Raw genomic sequence first — 22,219 nt, 5'->3', positions numbered from 1 at the left:
GGAGATCCACCTGCCTTGGCCTCCCAAAGTGCTGGGATTACAGGCGTGAGTCACGGCGCCTGGCCTAACTTATACCTTTCGTGGTCTCTTCGGTCTCACTGTCACTGGCTCCTGATCCTAGGTGTGAAGAAATGCTCCCCTCTGGAGGCTGGAAAGGCAATTCTTTTGACCACGGACAGAACTGAAGCAATGAACATTTCGAGGAAACCAAGGCATCTTTCCCACTGAAATAATGAAAAATCAAAGATCTTTTTGAGATGCAAACTATGCAATACTAATGGCCACACGATCTATGCCTATGACTTCACTGGGTTACCTTGTGTTGAGCCAGTTTTCAACAGTGTCTATAGCAGGTGCTACCTAGCAGCTGACATATCTTAAAGTATATTAGGTACTGTACACATTAGCATAAATGTCCCATCCATTATACAAGACATGGCTGAGTATCTACCAAGGGCAAGACATCATGATAGGTGCTGGAGTATAAAACAAGATGAGAAAGGCACAGATCCTCATCTCCAGGATTTTAGAATCAGTGCTATATCAAGGATAGAGAAACAAAACCATGTTAGGTGGCCTCACATTGGGCATAGGTTTCGGGGACTGTGATTTCCTCTCCTTTTTTTTTTTTTTTTTTTTTTTTTTGGAGAGAATCTTACTCTGTCACCCAGACTGGAGGGCAGTGGCACGATCTGGGCTGACTGCAACGTCCACCTCCTGGGCTCAAGTGATTCTCCTGCCTCGGCCTCCCGAGTAGCTGGGACCACAGGCTGCACCATTACCTGGCTAATTCTTGTATTTTTAGTAGAGACGGGGTTTCGCCATGTTGGCCAGGCTGGTCTCGAACTTCTGACCTCAGGTGATCCGCCAGCCTTGGCCTCCCAAAGTACTGGGATTACAAGTGTGAGCCACTATGCCCCACACTTCTTTCCACTTTTAGGATAATGTTCAGATATGATTGGGTGCCTGAAATCCCTGCTTCTGAGCCAAAACACTTCCTACTGCCAGGTTCCTCTTCTTTGGGATTCACCTGTTTCTTCTCTCCCTGCCAGGGAGGCAGCTCTACCAGGGGAGCTCATCCTGCAAAGCCCTGGCAAGCAGCTGAACCTTGTTTACAGGCACTTCTACGCACTGTGCCTCATCCCCGCCATATTTGCTCTCATTGGAGAATCTGAAATTGATCACAGAAAATGGTTGATATTTAAGCCATTACGTTTTGGATAAATCCTGCCTTTTAACAAGGGCCAAAGTCTTAAAAGAATGCAGCTCTCATGGCAGATTTCAGGCCTAAGCAAGAAGGCAGGAGAAATTTGCTGAGTGAAATTTCCTCACTGAACATTGAAGTCATGCCATTAGTAGTCCCTGACTCAGCAACGGGGATAGCTTTGATTCCACCTGACAGAAAGATGGACACGATCCTCTCCCCTCTCCCTGACCAGTGCAGTCCCCGTCTCCCACCTTGGGACCCTAAAGATTGTTTACACTCTTAACCCTTTTCTGTCACTCATTTATCAAGTCTCATTCACAATTCTAACACTGAGGAGGTTCAGGGGATATAGCAGTGAACATGAGATCTGGACCTGCCCTGTCTAGCTTACAGACTGGGGGGTGTATCTAATCACACACGTGCTTTACAAAAACTGAGATATGAAGGAAAATGCAGATGCTATAAGATGATATATTAGGCATTCCAGGACAGCTTTCCTTGAGGAAGTGCCATTTTAGTTAAGACATGTGGGATCAATTAGCTAGAAAAGAGGGAAGGTGGGGTGGAGGTTGAAACTGGAGGGGAGGAAGGAGAACGCTCTCAGGAGAGGGACCATTGTGACATCTGAAGGGCCTCACTGGGAGACTTCTCTTCTCCAACTTAATGGTTCCAGAATGCTTCAGTCAAAGTAAACTTCAGGAATGATAGAAAGATGCTGGCTTGGAAAACTAATTGGAAAAAGGTAAGGAATAGACTTTTTTTTTTTTTTTTTTGGAGACAGAGTTTTGCTCTTGTTGCCCAGGCTGGAGTGCAATGGTGCATCTCAGTTCACTGCAACCTCCGCCTCCCTATTTCAAGTGATTCTCCTGCCTCAGCCTCCCAAGTAGCTGGGATTACAGGCATGCACCACCGCGCCTGGCTAATTTTGTATTTTTAATAGAGATGGGGTTTCTCCATGTTGGTCAGGCTGCTCTCGAACTCCGGACCTCAGGTGATCCACCTGCCTCAGCTTCCCAAAGTGCTGGAATTACAGGCATGGACCACCACTGCCGGCCAGAAGTAGACTTTTTAAAGAGAAGGTTCGGGGATGGGAATAGGATAATCAACTACGGAAAAGGCAGGAGCGGGAAAGCATGAGGCCTGGAGTTTTATACCACTAGGGCTTGGGAAGAGGGTGCCATAACCCAAGTAACATGTGTCTCTTCTGACACAGGCCACAGGGGGCTTGTTCCCATCCATGTTTCTGGATCTCACCAGCCAATGACTCCAGGACCAGATGGTGGCTGACTGAAGTATTTATAGACTGTGCTCTTGACCTCCCCAGCTGTCTCATCGCTGGGCGCCCTCAGCCATTGGTAGGACCTTGGCAAGGAATCATGCTGAAACCAGATAAAAAGATCCCCTCATCCCCCATGCACACACAGAAAGATTTCTAGTTAACAGCAAATGTAAAAAAAAGAAAGAAAGAAAGAAAAAAAAACTGGTAAAAATGTAGGTGAACCCCTCAGACATAGAGTTGAAATGCAAATATGGGGCCCTCCCATTTTTAAAAGTTTAATAATTTTTCTTTAGAAAGCCACAGAGAATGTGAATTCTCTGTCGGAGATGCTGGCAGATCTTGGGGGGCTTTAGCAAATAAGAGGTAGTTTGGGGAGAGAAAAGAAACCTCTGGTAGAAAATAATGAAGGACAAAAAAGATGTCTGAACTAATTGTGTTTCATTCATCACAGACGTGCCTGTGTCATTGGTGTTTCTCTATACATGTCTTCTTCCTCCAGTTAAGTTCTAAGCCTTGTAAACAGTGTAGCCAAGTGGCTTAGCACAAAGATTCGAGCCTTTTGGCTTTGGTTCAGACCTCAGCTCTGAGACTTGATAGCTTCAAGTCCTTTTACCGACTAATTAACTTGCCTCAGTTGTCACATTTTTAAAATAAGGAAAAAGACAGCATTTTTTTCTCGCCGCGTAGTAGTTATAAATTAGTGTGTGTGTGTGTATGTGTGTCTGTGTGTGTTGAGATAACATATGTCACATTCCCAGAACAGAAACTGGCATGTGGTTGAGTGTTACACAAGATCCACTAGCTTTGTAACTCTGCTTCTCATATCCCATACACATTCATACTTCAGTTCAGTTGTTTTGGATTGACTTATCTTTATCCACTGTATTAATTTTCTAAAAACAAAGTTCACTAATTGCTTCTCATTATAAAACTAAATCATATGCATTATAGACAATTTAGAAAATACAAAAAACTAGAAGGAAAAAGGAAAATCAGACATAGAAAGCCACTCTTACAGTTTGGCTCTTTTTGTTTTATGTAATTGTGCACATTTTCAGTGAATTTCAGTGAATTTTAAGTTATCAACAGTTTTCTGAACCCTGATCTTTAACCGCTGCATAACAGCCCATCAAGTATACGCTTCATGCTTTATTTAATCATTCTGTTATTTTTGGACATTCAGGTTCTTTCTAATTTTTTCTGTCATAATGAATATCTTTGTATATGATGATTTTCCACGTGTTAATTTACTAGTATCTGCTAGGATCTGAATGTTTGCATCCCCACAAATTCCTATGTTGAAATTCTCGTCCCCAAAGTGATGATATTAGGAGGCGGGGCCTTCAGGAGGTGCTTAGGTCATGAGGGTGGGGTCCTCATGGTGGGATTAGTGCCCTTATTTAAAACTCCAGAGAGCTCCCTCACCCCTTCCATTGTGTAGAGGACACATCTACACAATGCCACAAGATGGCATCTGGAAACCAGAAAGTGGGCCCTGACCAGACACTGAATCTGCCAGCACCTTGATCTTAAACTTCCAGCTTCCAGAACTGGGAGAAATAAATGTCTGTTGTCTATCAGCTACTCAGTCTATGGTATTTTATTATAGCAGCCTGAATGGTCTAAGACAGCATCAATTCCCAGAAGCAGGATAAATAGGTCAATAGTAAATATATTATTTAGGATTTTGCTATAAACTTCCTAATTGCTCCCCAAAAGATTGTGAAATTTTATCTCCCAACAAAATCTGGGCTCTCCAGCAGTATCTTTCTCTTTGCACCATTTAAAAAATAATTTTAAAAAAATCAGTTATGCTAATTAAACAAGCAAAAAGTGGCATATTATTTAAAATTGCTTTCTAATCACAAGCAAGATTAAACATTATTTTTTATATTTATTCATTAGCTCCTCCCCATACTCCTTTTGTGACCTATGTATGTCTTTTGCTCATTTATCTGTTGAGGACCATACTGTTTTTCTTACCAATTTGTCTGAACTCTTTACATATTGAATATTAACCCATTTGTTGTATTATATAAAGCTTGCTGTTTTTCTTTTAAATTTGATTTGGACCTAGACAAATTTTTTCTCATCTCTCCAAAAACTTCTCATTAACATTTTAATAAACCTGCTCTCTCTATATAGTTAAAATTAAGTAAAATTATACAGAGAGGCTCTGTCTGTCACCCAGGCTGGAGTGCAGTGGCGCCATCCTGGCTCACTGCAACCTCTGCCTCCTGGGTTTCACTGATTCTCCTGCCTCAGCCCCCTCAGTAACTGGGGCTACAGGTGCGCACCACCACATCTGGCTAATTTTTATATTTTTAGTAGAGATGGGTTTTTGCCATGTTGTCCAGGCTGGTCTTGAATTCCTGACCTCAAGTGATTTGCCTACCTTGGCCTCCCAAAATGCTGGGATTACAGGCGTGAGCCATACCACCCAACCCTGACATCAATTTTAAATATATCTTTTAATAGATACGATTTCTGCTATGATACAGAAGAACTTAACTCACTTTATAACACTCCCCCTACATAGTTCTATCACTATTCTCAGTTCTTCCATCTGTCAGATCTGCATCTTTGTGTATCATATTTTAAAACTCCATTTCTTCTTTCATTAACAACAGATAATAAAATTAACCCTCCACCTCTACCTCCTAAACTTTGTCATTACAGGTCTGCTTTTCACTGTCAATGTTGATTATGTTAAGCTTTGTATTCATAATTCTGTCTTTTCATGATTTGGCCAAAGGTTGATTAAAATGTTGAAAATTAATAGGTAATTTTTCACTGCAGAACCTAGTAGGTGGCTGTGATTATACTTTCTTTTCTGTAGTTCCAATATTATGATCCCTATCCCAGCAAAGAAGTACATTTCTAGGATCAAGTTCAAGTTGACCTCCATTTGTTCACACTCCACATTTAACTTAGATTCGTACCTGCCAACAGGAAAGGCGGATGCAATTGGGTCTATACAAGGTAAAGCCTGCCATTTAAATGAAGGCATCTACATTTACTAGAATGATATTATGACTGTGGCAGAGATTAAAAGGGTAGAAGCCAGTCTTAATGAAATGCCCCCAAGAGTTCAGGGCTCTAGTATTGAAAGACATAGTGCAATTAGCCATCATCTGGGCCTGTCCTTGAGCCGGGAGGTAAGGGAGTGGGGTGGTATAGGCATACTGAGGGTGACACAGCTAATGCGCGCCACTCACTTTGTCTGTATCATGTTTGAATGGCAAGCAGAGGCCACAGCACTGGTGCACTTGGGAATCCAAACCCAGCTCTCCTGGAAAGGCCACATGCTGCTGGGCATAGACACCTGCCTACTACTCGGATCTCAGATGTCTGTCAACTACAGCTAGGGCTACATGGCACCAACGTTCCCAGACAGAGGTGTTCTGTGATGGGCATTCTCTCTGCACCCTAAGGGTTCTGCTTAGAAGTGTCGGTTACTTGTTATCAAGTGGCAGAGAAGTCTAATTGCTTGCTCAAAGGAGGAGGTCCGTCTTACCATCTTGGGCTGAGTTCTTGGGACTGTCTTCTCTTTGTTGGACAATAGCTTTTGGAATTCTACACCAGAATGTTAGGTCCCTTTAATTTAATTTAATTATCTATTTGAGACTGGGTCTGTCACCCAGGCTGGAATGCAATGGTGCAATCATGGCTCACTGCAGCTTTGACCTCTTGTGCTCAAGCCATCCTCCCACCTCAGCCTCCTGAGTAGCTGAGACTACAGGCACACACCACCATGCCCAGCTAATTTTTTTTTTTTTTTTTTTTTTTGTAGAAACAGGGTCTCACTATGTTGCTGAGGCTGGTCTTGAACTCCTGGGCTCAAATGATCCAATCCTTCCACCTTGGCTTCTCAAAGTACTGGGATTAGAGGTGTGAGCCACCACACCAGGCCTAGGCCCCCTTTAGATAGAGCAAAGTCTCCTAGGAGACCTTGTTTCCCAATCTCTTGCTCCCACCTAGGGTAATTGAACTTGCCCAAGAAGCACTTTCTAGAGAAGAGTAAACTGAGACCAATATTGCCAACGTCTGGCTCTTCCAGTCACCGGACAAATCTCTCCTCTATTTCCTGCATTGGGAAAGTGTCATTATTAACCCATGCATGGGATCTTCTCTTTAGATTTATTCCTAGACTGAGTCTTTTCCCCTAAATACAGCAGTAGATGCATTTATGTTTTATGGGATAGAGCTTTTTATCAAATGATAGATGCATAAAGATGTTCTTCCACCTTTTAGTGAAAAATGCAGTAACCCAAAGTGATATATAGTGCATACAATAGTAGGTTATATTTATAACATATAAATTAAATACATACATAGCATATAACCATGTAGCATGTTAAAGGAAACACAGAAAGAATTGACAAGAAAAATTTCACTGGATTTTTAATACAGGTTGTATTAGTTTGCTCCGGCTGCCATAACAAGGTACCATGAACTGAGTGACTTAAACAACAGAAATTGATTGTCTCACAGTTATGGAGGCCTAAAGTCCAAAATCAAGGTGTCAGCAGGGTGGATTCCTTCCAGGGTCTATGAGGGAGAATTGTTCCGGGCCTCTCTCATCATTTCTGGTGGTTTGCTGGCAAGCTTTGGTGCTCCTTGGCTTCTGCCCATCACCCCAATCTGAGTCTTCATCACAAGGTATTCTCCCTATGCATGTGCCTGTGTCCAAATTTCTCCTTTTCACAAGGACAGCCTTATTGGCTTAGGAGCCCACCCTACTCCAATATGACCTCATCTTAAGGTCACATTCTGAGATCCTGGGGGCCAGGACTCCAACATATGAAATTGGGGTTATGGGGGACAGCTCAAACCATAATACATACGTTTTGGGAAAGAATATGTCTGCATTTAAGACACACACCAAAAAAGTCATCACAGAGCAAGTTCTGTCTTTCAACAATTACTTTTCCTTTGCATCAAAGTATTAAATGAATGCTCATTGAAAGTCAGAAGAAAGAAAGTGGTGGAGTTAAAAGACACATGCATGACCACAGGTGAAGTGTCAGACTTGAGCCACAGGCCTGACCCCTTTTACCACAGGAAGAGATGATGTGTAAACCTACTGCAGCCCATTAGGCCACTTTGTTTTCTCTTTTTTGCTGTATTCCCATCTGCCTACCTCACTGGACTAACAATTCAGAGCTCAAACAAATCCTCAGAGATCACAGTTTCAACGTGGTTACAGAAAGCTAATTAACTAATGATAATGCTAGGGTCTCTCCTCTCTAGAGAAATGTGCAGACTGAGAGGGGACCACTGAGAGGGGACAGCTATTTTTCATCATCAAATGTATGAAAGGAAACCCCAAGTGTCAGAACAATAAAACTCAGAAATAAAGGAAATCATTGCTCATTTAAAAAGTTTTCATTCTCATTATGATATATCACCCTCATAAAATATCCCTTTGCTGTGACAGACTTCTAAAATAACTTTGTAAAGAAATACTAATGCTTCAAAAATTATAAAAAGTTCATTGTTGAAAATATGGGGTGGGGGGGGTGAACAAAAGAACAAAAACTGGCCATAATCTATTCACTAGAAGATAATAACATAATATTTTGGTGTCAATATTTTTACTTTCTCATTTATTGAATATTTCATTACATTCTTAGGGATTTTTAATAGTTTTTTAGGATACAGAAATAAAATGTATATCCCTGTGCAAATAATTTAGGCATTACAGGAAAAAAAGGATAAAGAAGAAAAATAAAATAACTGGTAATTCTAGAGAAATAGCCACTGTTAACATTTTGGTGAGCTTTCTTCCAGTCACATTGTATGTCTATTACATTGCCATGCGTTTGGACGCTCCAGAGAGACTGCCATACCCTCAGACCCCTGCTGAAGAGTTTTCCACTTGGTTCGCTGTCACTGGTCTGACCACAGAATACTGGCTAAAAGATAGGTGCCTGGCATAGGGACAGGCAATCTATAGACCAGCCAGCAACCTATGAGGGCCCTGGTTAGAGGTCTCTACCCAAGAGAGGCACCCTGTAGTAGACGGCGATTGACCCAACCAGCCAGATCTTTGTGTAAATTTGTTTTCAAGACCTACAGCGAGATGGTCAGTTGCAGCAGCAGGAGCAACTGAAGGAGAAACAAAATGTAGTAGAACGTTTGCAAAAGCACAGCACTACACTCAGCGATGGAGGCTCTGTTGTGGTCTGTATGGGGCCCTCAGCCTAAACATGTTCAGCTTTTGAGCCACACTGTGACATATTGAACACTGAGACCCTGAAATGGCCTTTTATATATTGGACTTCCATTGGTAAACATTTTGAAATACAGCGTCATACTAATCAAAATAGTTGGTTGCAAATACAGACACTCTTTGGCCAAGATGAATATTAAAAAGGGAATTATTGGAAGGCTATGGGGTACTTTATGAAATTAATGGAAACTAGAGAACCAGGCTTTAAAATGAGGCAGGAACAAAGGTAAGCTTGGAGCCAAGAACACAGCCGAATCACAGTACAGGAAGAGATTAGCAGAACATCACTGCCTGCCTTACCACAATGGATGTCTGTGCTCTTCCTCTGAAATCTCGGTTCTTCTGCTACTGGTGACTTGAATAACCTCTAACTGCCCCTCTGTCTTTGTATCACTCCCTCAAGATTCAAAGTCCCAGATAAAAGCTTCCAATGGTATGAACCTAGGTTATATGTCTGGGCCCTCCATAGAGGGGCAGGGTCTACTCCCTTCACATTCTACAGCAGGAGTTAGGACCCTGCTTCCCAGTTTTAGGATTTCTCTGAAGCCTAGAGATGAGTACCATGATTTTAACTAACCAGCAGAAAATAGCCAATTCCATCCAACGAAACACCTCAACTCACCTCTTTTCAGGATATGGTCCAAATGGAGGTTTAAAATAGTCTTCACAAAGATCAAAACTTTTCCGTAGTTCTTCTAAATTTGTATAATAGTGTAGACCACTGGTGAGAGGTACTGGTACTGGACCCCTGGAATCGGAAATTAAAAAAAAAAAAAACCCAAAGGATTTTGTTATGATTACAAGTGTATACACATGTATACCTAAATATCCCAGATAAATGCAAATGCCAATGAGATCCATGTGGAATAATGTAATGTATTCACTCAGAAACATTCACATCAGAGCTTGTCTAAGTCATTGGCATCATTACATTCTAATTTGAAGGTTAAGTAAATATTCATTGCTGTGAATATTCCATAGCCATTAAAGTACTAATATAGGCAAATTATCTTCCTGGAGATTCATATGTACTCTATTATAAATCCTAGTCCATTTGTTATGCAAGGGTTGGCAATATATCAACTGCTACAAAAGTTAAAAATAGGTGTTTTCCAACTTTATTTGTAATCTAATGCTTTGAAATGGTATCCAAGTAAAATATTTCTAAAAATTCTACCATTATACGTTCAACTAAACTCTAGTATAAAATATCCTTTTTCATCTACTCATATGTGCTGTATGCAAGTCTGTTCCCTCGGACTGATTTGAAAGAAAAAGAATCATTAGCCATTTTTCGTGAATAAACCCTGCTGTTCTTCAGACTTGCTGGAGTTGCTATGTGCAAAGCAGCCCAGTTGCATATAAATGCAGGCAAATTCAAAGCATCTATCTGCCTTTGTGACGACCCATTTGGAACTCATATTTAAAATTGCATAGTTTCTCTGTCCAGGCTGTTTGAACAGGCCTGGCATTCCGCTGGGCAGTGGTCACCTAGGCCCAGCTTCAGCTGCTCTGGGAGACAGTGTCTCATTCCTGGCCACCACCCTCGCAAACCCCCCATACAAATTTGCATATATCACACAGCCTGTGTTTTGAATCTGACTATCCAAAGATAGCCTACCAACATCAAAAAAATTAATCACTCTGTTTTGACATGGCAGCAAACAAGTGAACAAAAATGTATTTATATTGATTAAAGATTCTCAATAGATAACTTAAAATTACAAACAATAAAAAGAACCGAAACAAGCACACAAGGGAAAGGATAGATGGTAGTTAAAGGTGGTGAAGCCACAACTCCAGATTAATCACTCGTCTTCTTCTTGCAAAGAAATATTATTTGCAATCTTCAAAAAATCATCAGTTTCTAGTAGCTATGAGCATATTGTGCCTTTTAATAATGTATACAAATGAAAAGGAAATACAACTTCTAGAACTGGGTGTACTGCTGAATCACTGGGTCCATTTTAGGACAGAGGTTTCTGTTTATGTTCATGATTTAGGATTCATTTGATATATTTGGACACTAGGAAATCAATCTAAAGTTGCTCATGTGATAAATTGCTACCTTTGAAATAGGAGTGTGTGATCAGGGCGTATCCTTCCCATTAGAGCTTGCCGGGCTGCCTCATGCTGTCTGTGTATAGAATCTCTTTCCTAGGTAGGAAATATCATTAGAGAATTATATTGATGTTAAGAATGTCAGACGATTAAAACATCTATAATAATTCTCTTTTGTACTAAAGATTGACCAATATGTGGAAAGAAAAAGGGGGAAAAAGACAGGCAGAAAAAACAATTGATATTCGCTCAGGAAAAAGAAAAGAACAAACTTTATAAATAAAACCAAAATCTTTTTTTAAAGACTGTAATATAATATATAAACTCTATTTGACATCTAAATAATAATATGGCAATTTTAATTCACATTTTATGTGTGCATTTTTATCTTTCTAATGAGATTATAAACTTCTCAAAGGTACAGACTATTATGGTCTTTTTAGTCTTCTCAGATCTCAGCACATACAATAGCTAACTGATTGAATGAACATAGCCACCGAAGTTTAATTATGATCCTGAAATAGGAAAAATTGATGGGGGCGGGGGGGTCTTTCTGTCATTATTTCACAAATATCACTGTCACTGTTTAGTAAGCATTTAATGGAGATACAGATACATAAAAGATAGTCTCTACATTCAAAAGGTTTATGGTCTGATGGCAAAAGGCAACAAAAAAGGAGGAAATAAAACCCAGATAGCGCATGTTGTTTTATAAATAACAGAGGATGTATTGATACAAAGATCGCCTGATGGAGTATGACCTATTTAGCAACTGTTCAGGTACTGGATTTCCTCCCTTAAAGCAAACCTAATACATAAAGTTCTTAACTTACAGAAAAGATAAATTAGCAAGTGATTATTTGTTTTACATAAAAGACTTACAAGGGGATTTATAATGGTATTTATTTAAACAGCAAGTACACTTAAAATACATTAATCTTGGCTTCCAGTAACTTCATCTAAAATAAGCCTTGCTGTTTTGAGTTTTATGTCATTACCAGGCTCCACTATAAATTGGCATTCACTTAAAATTTCACAGGAAATAACAGCAAACAAGCATGCAAGGGAAAGGATAGCCAATAGTTAAAGGTGGTGAAACCACAACTCCAGATCAATCGCCTGTCTTAGCCTTGGGGGCTAGCATAGTTTCAATTGTTTGTTTGCATGTCTTTAGGGGAAGTTTTTTAAAATCAATTTTTAAGAATTAAGTTGATGTGATTGTAAAAACATTTTTGCATCACAATAACTTATCTGTAGTGATGCCAAGACTGACACACCTAACATCTCTGGAAATAAGTCACATCCCAGAGAGATCAGCATCCCTTTTGTCGCTGCTGTATCCCTGCACACAGCACACACACTTTACCACAAAGCAGGACCTCAATAAACCACTTTAATGTACAACAGTATACATTTGGGAGGGATAATGTAAAGAGTGAATAATGTTTATCATTTTTTTACAACCTAGATTAGAATTTGCTGTCCACTGTTCCTAGCTTGAAAAAGTCTAGGTCAAGCTTTGAAATTGTTCCTTAGAGACCAAGACACATGAGCACTAACATGGGCTCACTGAACACACTCCCAGGTGCATATTTGATTACCAAAATCATTTTACTCTTTCCCTGAGCTCTGTGTTTCTATGTAAACAAGATGAAGAGAAAATTGTGTTGGGAAAGTCGGGGGAGGATGTAATGAGAGAAGAAAGGAACAGGCCTGATTTACATTTCACCATTTAAAAACTACAGGTTTAAATAATTCCATGAATACATCTAAAAAACTTGACATGACTATAAAATAACTATATGTTAACCAAGTCTGCTGTGAATTTACTTTATTTTTTGTGTTTGTTGTTATTCACTCTCCCGTGAATTTGTCATTATTTTGCTGGGAATCACTTTATAGTAGTACACCATTTACTACTGTGATTTCATTTTATACCACCCTTACTTTTTCCCTTATTGTAATATATTTTATAACTGAGAAGATGACAGTGGTAGTGGCAGCATACTTTTTGGATCTTCTAGAATTCTCATAAAAATAAACATAGCAACTAAATAGCAAAATCAAAAATATGTCAAAAGATATACAACAAAACCAGGTGACAGAGTATCTCCTCAAACCCCAAAATGCAGGTGGGGCTTTCATAACCACAACACCTGCATGGTATCAGTATCTATGCAGGAGAAAGTCAGAGGATAGCCACAACACCTGCATGGCGTGTCTATGCAGGAGGAAACTGAAGGAAGCAGCATCGTGATTGAAAGACTTGGAAACAGGGGAATGCCAAGACAGCTGAAAAATATTCACTGAAAAGCAAAGCAGGACAATCTGGAACCACAGCTGAAACAGAAAAGGGGTTGTTCCCACTCCAGTAGTGTTTGAGTGTAAGAAGTCATAGGAACTTCTAAAGGAGCTGGGCCAACTGTGAATTCTTGAAACTGACCACCTGGGGCTCCCTGCTAAGACAGGCTCCGCACTCAGAGAAGGTGATGGGAGTGGAATAAAAATGTATTAGAATGGAGTCAACAGAAACAAAAGAAAGAGAAGGTCTAGACCAAAGGGGTGGGGACAGAGAACAGAGCCAGGAAATCCCAGGAAGAAAGCTGCCATGTATTTTGATGCTATTTGAAGGAATTGTGCTCCCTTCCAAAAGTCTGAGAAAACTAATTTCACATAAAAATGAGCAAAAGAAAGTATCAAGTGGAATCCCACACAAAGCTACTGTGAGAGAAAAAGGAGGAGAGTAACACTTTGACAATGAAAGCTTTCATATAAAACCAGAAAAAAATATCTGCAATCTACTACTTCAGAATAAACTAAAAGACATTAAGAAAATGACACAAAACATCAGGAACAGATAAATTACAATTTTAAAAACTCATGAACTAGGTGGCAGAACTCAGGAAAGAATTAGAGAAAAAACCACCCCAGAAACAAAAACTAAACTAGAAAGAGTGAATAAACACAACAAACAATGGTTAAAAAAAAATAGAATGTGAGCAGAGTAAAAAATTTTAAATAAAAAAGAAATGAATACAGGTAAAAAAGGACTCAAGAGAAAATGATGAATATTTAAGATAAAGAAGACTCAACACACAAACAACAGTCTTCCTTGACAAAATAAACAGAACAAGGAAACAGGGTAATGATAAAAACTACAATTACAGTGTAAAGTATAAGTGTATCACACACTGTTATCCATATACAAGAACTCAGGAAATACTGTTTCTATAATCCTTTTTGTAGCTAGTAAAGAATAAGCTTAGACAACAAAAAACTAGAGCAGTGTTGACCTATGGTCTAATGATAAGTATTAAGCATGTACATACTTGAGAACTAAGGTAAAATAATTTGAAGGTAAAATGAGAGTTAAAAAGGAGAGTATTCAATGACTATGCTTTGATAGTGTAGCTATGAATCCATAAATAATAGGGGAAGAACATTTGTAAAAAACATTCTTAACTATTTTTCGGTTTTCATAATGGGTGCTGGTGGTATTAGTATTGTTATTCTGAGACTGTTCTGTGTGTAAGGTGGGATAAATCAAAGGAGTAATTTAATGGGAGATTGTATCATCTCCTGTGTCTTTCAGAATCAGGGTTCTCAGTGTGGAAGAAAGAGAAATACATAATAGAAAAAAAACTTAAGTAAAAATCTTGAAAGTCGTGAATTTTAATTAGAAATATTAACTGAATTCATGAAATATTTTATCTCTCTACCTAAAAGACATAGAAACGACAACCACCTCAATAGTAATGAACATCCCTGATAACAACAATGTGTTCTTGCACTACCATTTCTCACTTAAAGAAACCAAGATTTCTCGAAGAAAAGACTGATTCCAGGTCTGGGATAGGGAAAGTACAAGAAAGCATGGATTATCTTGTCATAACAGACAGTAAGACAGCTATGAGACTCCACAGGGCATGTTAATGGACACAGATGTCAACTTGAACAGGCTTCCATTAGCCAAAGGTAAGATAATATGAATTTCAATAAGGATAAAAAATGTGGTGGGTGGTATCCTTCAAATATGCTTAAATGAAGATCATAATGATCATAAATGATAATTTAAAATTAATTGGTCACCTTCAGAGAATAAATGGGAGCCAATTCATTATCTTGAAAAAAGCATTAGCTGGGCATAGTGGCTCACACCTGTAATCCCAGCACTTTGGGAGGCCAAGGTGGGCACATCACAAGGTCAGGAGTTCGAGACTAGCCTGGCCAATATGGTGAAACCTCGTCTTTACTAAAAATACAAAAATTAGCCGGGCACGGTGGCAGGCACCTGTAGTTCCAGCTACTCAGGAGGCTGAGGCAGGAAAATCACTTGAAGCCGGGAGGTGGAGGCTGCAGTGAGCCCAGATTGTGCCACTGCACTCCAGGCTGGGCAACAGAGTGAGAGACTGTCTCAAAAAAAAAAAAAAAGAAAGAAAAAAGCATTTAGCCTGCTGATCCTATAAGAACTGATGAGAGATGAAAGAAGCATCTCTTCATAGTATTATTCCAACTAATAAAAGAAAATGAAATGATAGAATTACAAAATAATCAGTTTTCAATCCTCAACATATTAATTGAACTAGGTATTGAACAATAGCTAATATAATAACCATAAGTGTAAGAAATTTCTTCTGCTAGCTTCTTTTGAATTTCTGCCTTCAAATCCTCTTAGTGTTAAATTCTTCCTGTCACTGAAAGAAAACAGTACCTGATAAACTATTCAGAAAAGAAGCTTGTTTTTACTTTTCAGAGCTAGATATCTGTATGGCCCTATAGGCGCATACGGGTGTAGGAAACTTCTGCTGGAAGAACATCACAAAAAGAGAAAAACAGATGTTATTTACCCTTTAATGAAAAATAAATACCACTATTTACTGCCTTGCTAAAGGAACAGATCCTGAGTCTGAACAAACTTCTGGATCCAGCTGCCAATTGCAGGAAATTCAGGGGCAGAAGAACATGATGAATGGCACCATAAGCATGCAACTGGCAAAACCCAAAGTGTGGGAGACGCTACAATCTAAACAGAGTCCTTTAACAGGAACTTGTAAAGAAAAGAAAAGGCTGGGTGGAGAACCTGTAGATTAAAAGATACTGTAAATATATATTATTTCTTTTAAAATAGACAAGACTAAACTAGAATCTAAGGATGCACACTTGTGCAATAAAACCAAAAAGGACTATAAGGAATTGGTTACTATAGAGTCAGAATGATGGTTTCCTTTGGAGGGAGGGAGTGTAGGATGGGGCTCATGGGAGGGCTTCTGGAGTAACATGTCCCAACTTGGGGAGTGGTGACAAGGAGATTTGCCTTATAATAATCTATATATTTATTTTACTTGTTTTTTAATTTTATAATTTAAGAAAGGGTAAGAAAATATATTGTATTATGATAACATGGAACTTAAATAAAATATGAGGTAGAAGATTGGGACTTTAGGAAGAATTAAAATATCACTGTGCTTCTTACCTATTAATATCTTACTAAAAATGTGATATCTTATTATGCAAATAACATTTGTTCTAGCATTGCCTTGATTTAGCAAATAAAAATATAATATTGATACTTACTGAGCACTTAATATATTCCAGGAAATTTAACATCAACTAACCTAGGACTTGATTACTATTATCTCTACAGATAAGAAAACTAAGACTCAGAGAAGACATGTGACTTGCCCAAGTGACAGTGCTCTAAACTATACTTCCCCCTATTCCTTCATTCATTCAACAAGTATTACCTGAGCACTACTGTGTGCCTACCATTGTATAAAATAATGAATACATCAGGGAGTAACAATGATTTCTGCCTTTGGAGGATTTATAGTCTAACAGGGGGAGACCAACGACCAGCATAATAGATAATCAAATAGACTAATACATTAGAGGGTGATATGAATTTTCCAAAAAAAAAGTAGAGCAGGGAAAAGGGGCTAGGGAGGGCCAAGGAAGGACACAGAGTAGGGGATACAGGTTGCAGTATAAATTAGGGTTTCAGGGCAGAGAGTATAGAGGTGGTAAAATGTAAGTTAATAGTTGAAGGAGGAAAAGGAGTCAGCCATGTGGCTATCTGGGGAAACAGTGTTCCGGAAAGAAGAAACAGTTAGTGCAATGGCTCTAAGGCAGGAGTGCTGGTGGGTTAGAAGTAAAATCACTTGCCAGTGTCAGCAGAGCTGAGGTAGGAAGAGGAGTAGTAGGAATGAGATCGGAGACACCAAGGGAACAAGATCATGCAGGAGTTTGCAGGAAACTGAAAGGCACTGAGCAACATGGAAGCAAGTGCAGGTGTTTGAGAAGAGGGGGCTCATGATCTGACTTAGGTTTGCAATTGATCATTCTGTCTTCTGTGTTTGCAAATAGCCTATAGGGGCAGAGGTAGAACCAAAGAGACCACTTAAGAGGTGGCTGCTGTGATCTAGGTGACAGATAATGGAAGAGTAGACCAGGACAGTGGGCAGATTCTGGATTCCAGAATAATTTGAAGGTAGGGCCAGTAGAAGTTTTTAACAGATTGGATATTGGGTTGGGAGAGAAAGGAGGACGTTTTTGGTCTGATAACTGCAAATATAGAGTTTGCATCAAATAAGATGAAGATTTAGGGCAACAATCAGTATTTCGGGTTTGAAAGAAGTGAGTGTAGATAGGAAAACAGTGGAAGAGAAAGGAAGAAAAGGAAAAAGGAGAGAAGGGAAGGGAAAAGAAAGAAAGGGAAGGACAAAGAACTGAGCCCTGAGATACTCCAATATCAAGAAATTGGAAAGAAAAAGAGAAAGGAGACCCAAAAGGAACAAGAGAAGCAGACGGGGAAACACAAATTTAATTAAATGGCTCAGACAATAAATCTATTCTTAGAAGAACAAATTTATCATGAGAAGGAACATGATGCTAATTTTAGGAGGACTAGTGTTACAGTAAGATAGTCATTCTATAATCAATTCCCTGCCCATCTACCAGTTGGAAACAACAATGCAGAAAGGAATCAAAGGAAAACTTTGGAGGAAGGGTTCTAGTATATCACAAATCATTCCTTTGTCCATTCACTTTTACTCATTCATAGGTTCAGCAAAATTTATTGAAACCATGCAGGGGGTCAGACAACCACACCAGATGTTGGGAAACCATCATTGAACAAAGCAGAGTATCTCATCTCAGGAAGACCAGTGTGTGAGATCGCTAAGAGACTGGGAAACTGCAGTAGATTGTGGTATCTGAGGGTCATATAATGCTTAGAAAAAGGGATATTGGGAATTGGCCTCATGAAGAGCAGGAGAACAGGTTTGAGATGCTGATCTGTGCCCCTATGAACCTAACCGAAACTTTTTTTTATGACAAAAGACATATTGAAAATGAAACAGTTTAGAGCAGGGGTGTCCAATCTTTTGGCTTCCCTGGGCCACATTGGAAGAAGAATAATTGTCTTGGGCCACACATAAAATACACGAACATTAACAATAACTGATGAGATTTAAAAAAATACATTACAAAAGAAATCTCATAATGTTTTAAGAAAGTTTATGAATTTGTGTTGGGCTGCATTCAAAGCTGTCCTCGACCACATGTGGCCGGCAGGCTGTGGGTTGGACAAGCTTTGTTTAGAGCCATGAGGATCCTGAGTTCAAATTAGACACAAAGAGCAGAGAACAAAGATACTGGATATCAAATGTATTCTCTCGAGATTCATATTGATGCCTAGGTGACAGAGCAAGACTCCATCCCAAAAAAAAAAAAAAAGATTCACATTGATGTATCAATACTGAAAAATGCACCTGAGTAGAAGAAGGCATTTTTCTTCTGAAATCAAAATAGACATTCCTAAGCTGTGTGATCCTTGGACAAGCAGCCTCTCTTCCCTGAGCTGACTTGGGTCCTGAGAGTATTGAAAGGAAATGGTGCTTAATACTTTGTCAACACAGGTCCACTTTGTCATTTCCCCTTCGTACAGTTTGTACTTACAGGATTGTACTGGCCTTGTCTGCTGTACACATATATTTGCTAAATTGTCTCTCAATTAATTGATCATTCAGCAATTTTTCTTTCTGGAGAATTGGCTCTCAGTGACTTGGCCTGCTTCAGGGGTAAGGGTGTTGAAGGAGCTGGTTGAAGAAACAGATATGATGGAGGTAAAGAAAGTCAAGCTTCTTCTAGAAGGCAAAACCTAGTCACAATAGCAAATCCAGAGCAAGAAACCTTAACTAAGTCAGCACAGCCTTCATGTATGCTTTCCAGGGAGCCAACCATGCAAAGAGCATTGGGTTACTATCAGGGAGGGAGACTGAAGTATAATGATATCTGACAAATAACACACAAGAAGTTAGACATCTGTAACCTATACATGAGTGTTACAGAAATAAAAACCTCTCACTGACAGAGTTGGTCATTTATTTTTTGCAAGAGTAAGAAAAGAGCTGTGCACTTTTTTATTCTCAAACCTGCAAAGAAAAATGTTTAAGTGTTTAAGAAGTAAGGCTGATTAAAATTACATTTACAGTTCTCTAAGATTCTCTTAGAGATATTCAAATTAATGTGCTTTGGGTGTCATTCAGAAAAGTAAGTACCATTTAAGATAGGAAGAGAGAAGAAATAAAGCAACAAAGAATTGTATAAGCAAGGAGTGAGAAAATGAGTAAACTGGATATTTTATTAAATTATCTAAATTCATATTAAATTATGATCACATTTATAGAAAGAATTTTATATTTATAAATGATTGGAGTAGCAATCAAGACATGTGATGTTAGCAGATTTTGTTCAGATTGAAGAGTAAAAAATAATATTTGTGGGCATTTCTTCCTAACAAAGACAAGTCATTTAGGTTCTAGAGGAAACCTCCAGTGACTTTAGGAATAGGAAATAAAAAGCCTGGTGCAGTGGCTCACGCCTGTAATCCCGGCACTGTGGGAGGCCGAGGCGGGTAGATCAGGAGGTCAGGAGTTCGAGGCCAGCCTGACCAACATGGTGAAACCCAATCTCTACTAAAGATACAAAAAATTAGCCACGTGTGGCGGTGAGTGCCTGTAATCCCAGCTACTCAGGAGGCTGAGACAGGAGAATTGCTTGAACCCAGGAGGCACAGGTTGCAGTGAACTGAGATCGTGCCATTGCACTCCAGCCTGGGTGACAAGGTGAGACTCTGTCTCAAAAAAAAAAAAAAAAAAAAAAGATTAAAAATAACTATCAGTATATTGGAAGTCAGTAATACTGAGGATTTTCTACTCAAAGAAAGAAGGTAGTAGTAAGAAGACTAGGGATCCACTGACCTTATCCCATCAGTACAAGTAGGCCAGAGGATCTCACTACTAGAATATTAATTCTATCAGGACAGGGACCAGGCCCATATTGTTCTAGTGTCTGCAGCAGGGTCTGATCAGCAAATGTCTGCTCATATTGAAAAAGCAAATCAATATCCTACATACATGATAGGAATTCAACAAATATAAAATGGGTAGATAAATAAATGAGGAAACGGGAAGAAGGCAAAAGAAGGGAAGAAGGGATAGGGAGGGAAAGGAAGGAAGCGAGGAGGAAGAGAGGAAGGAAGGAAGAGAAAAATGAAAGGAAGGGAGAGCGAAAGTAAAGAAGGAAGGGAAAAGGAAGATAAGAAGGAAAGAAGGGAGGAGGGGAGAGAGAAAGGGAGGAACGAAGGGAGGAAGAGAGGGAGAAAGGGAGGAAGGAAGGGAAGAAGGGAGAGAGGGAGAGAGGGAGGAAGGAAGGAGGGAGGGAGGGAGAAAACAAGGAAGGAAGGAAGAAAGGAAAGAAGGGAGAAAGGAAAGAAGAAAGGAAGAGAGGAGAGAAAAAAAGAAGGAAGGAAAGTCCTTTTGAATATGGGAATGGAGATGATGGCTATGAGAGCAAAGGCTCTTTCTAAGCTTGATCAACTAGCAATGACATAATGAATTTATCTGCCAACAAACTATCACAGACCACAGACATTACTTTCTTACGTGGCCACACCTCCCCTGACTCATTATTTCACTTTTCTCAGATTTATGTCCAGTGGGGTGGTAAGCTGAGTCTCCCCCTAATCTGGACTACTGCCATGGATCCTCACTCACTTCAAATCCTTCAGATGGATCATCAAGTTGGACTCTGGCTGGTTTGGGCTTCAGCATCACCCTTGGATCCTTGCCTTATAGATTACTCTTAATTTTTCAAACTACAGCCCTTAGAAAATCCTACCCAATCCCAGAGTGGCTTATGTTAACTCACTGTGGCTTGTCCAGCTAATGAACAGAACAAATAGCATTCCAGTTCACCAGGTGGCCTCCTAAACCTCACAAACAATTGCCAGCGTCTCCAGGTCCCTCAAGACCCTTTTCAACTATTACCACATCTTCCCCCTCTGGAGATAAGCACTCTCCTGACTTTTACAGTAACTACTTCTTCTTTATAGTTTTATCACCTAAATGTGCATCCCTAAATATCATGGTTTAATATTGCCTGTTTTAAATTTTATATTAATGGAATCAGATGGCACGTATAGCATGTATTCTTTTGCATTAGAATTCTTTAGTTCAACAGTATGTTTGTGAAATACAACCAAGAAGTGTGTTGGTTTACATTACTGTACATATTTTATTATATGATGATTCAAAAATTTACATAGCCATTCTTCTGCTGATGGACATGTGAATTTCTAGTTTAGGGCTATTATGAACAATGCTACTATAAACATTTTTGTACATATCTTTTGGTGCACATAACCATTCATTTCTATTGGGTATATACACAAGAATACCACGGTTGAGGTGTAGGGTATATGCATGTTCAACTTTAGTAAATAGTGCTCAACTATTTTCCAAGGTATACCAATTTAATTTCCCATCTGTTGTCTTATAAGAATTTCCATTGCCCCACATATTGATAGTCTTTATAATTTTAGTACTTTTAGTTTATGCATAGTAGTATCTCATTGCGATTATATTTTGCATTTCCCTGATTAGTAATAAGGCTGGGTATCTCTTCATAAGAATATGGGCTATTGGATATTACTTTGTGAAGGGATTTTCCTATGGGTTACCTATGTTTTTTTCTTAATAATTTGTAGGAGTTCTTTATATATTTTGGATACACTTTGTTGATTGTTATGGCAAATGTCTCCTCACTCTCTGTAGTCTTTTTTTTTTTCCCTCCTTAATGCTGTGTTTTCAATTAACAGGAGATCTTAGTTTTATGTACTAAAAAATATTTCAGATTTTTCCTTTGAAATGAATGATTTTTGTGTGACATTTAAGAAATCTTGACCTCAAGATCATAAAAATATTATCTTACATTATTTTTTGATTATTATTTTGCTTTTCACATTTTATAGACAATCTACCTTAACTGTTATATATGGTGTGAGATCAGGGTTAAATCTAATTTTGTTCCTATTTATATCTAATTAATGCTATACAAAAGGCATCATTTTCCTACTGCTCAGCAGTGTCACTTTTTT

General features: G+C 39.0%; 1 protein-coding gene across 1 annotated transcript in view; it reads right to left on the bottom strand.

Annotated features, from left to right (window-relative positions):
- The window catches only part of LRGUK (leucine rich repeats and guanylate kinase domain containing), a 129,026-nt gene that overhangs the window by 3,117 nt on the left and 103,690 nt on the right, over positions 1-22,219 (bottom strand). Inside the window, exons 17-19 of the mRNA XM_005550807.5 lie at positions 10,790-10,878; positions 9,344-9,469; positions 76-224 (exon numbers count right to left, since the gene is read on the bottom strand). Coding sequence (XP_005550864.3) covers positions 76-224; positions 9,344-9,469; positions 10,790-10,878 — 364 coding nt within the window. The remainder of the gene's footprint in view (positions 1-75; positions 225-9,343; positions 9,470-10,789; positions 10,879-22,219) is intronic.

The sequence above is a fragment of the Macaca fascicularis genome, chromosome 3 (assembly GCF_037993035.2).
Source record: "Macaca fascicularis isolate 582-1 chromosome 3, T2T-MFA8v1.1".
Classification (NCBI taxonomy): Eukaryota; Metazoa; Chordata; class Mammalia; order Primates; family Cercopithecidae; genus Macaca; species Macaca fascicularis.
Note: the sequence above shows the minus strand (reverse complement) of the source record. Positions and strands in the feature narration are given on the sequence as shown.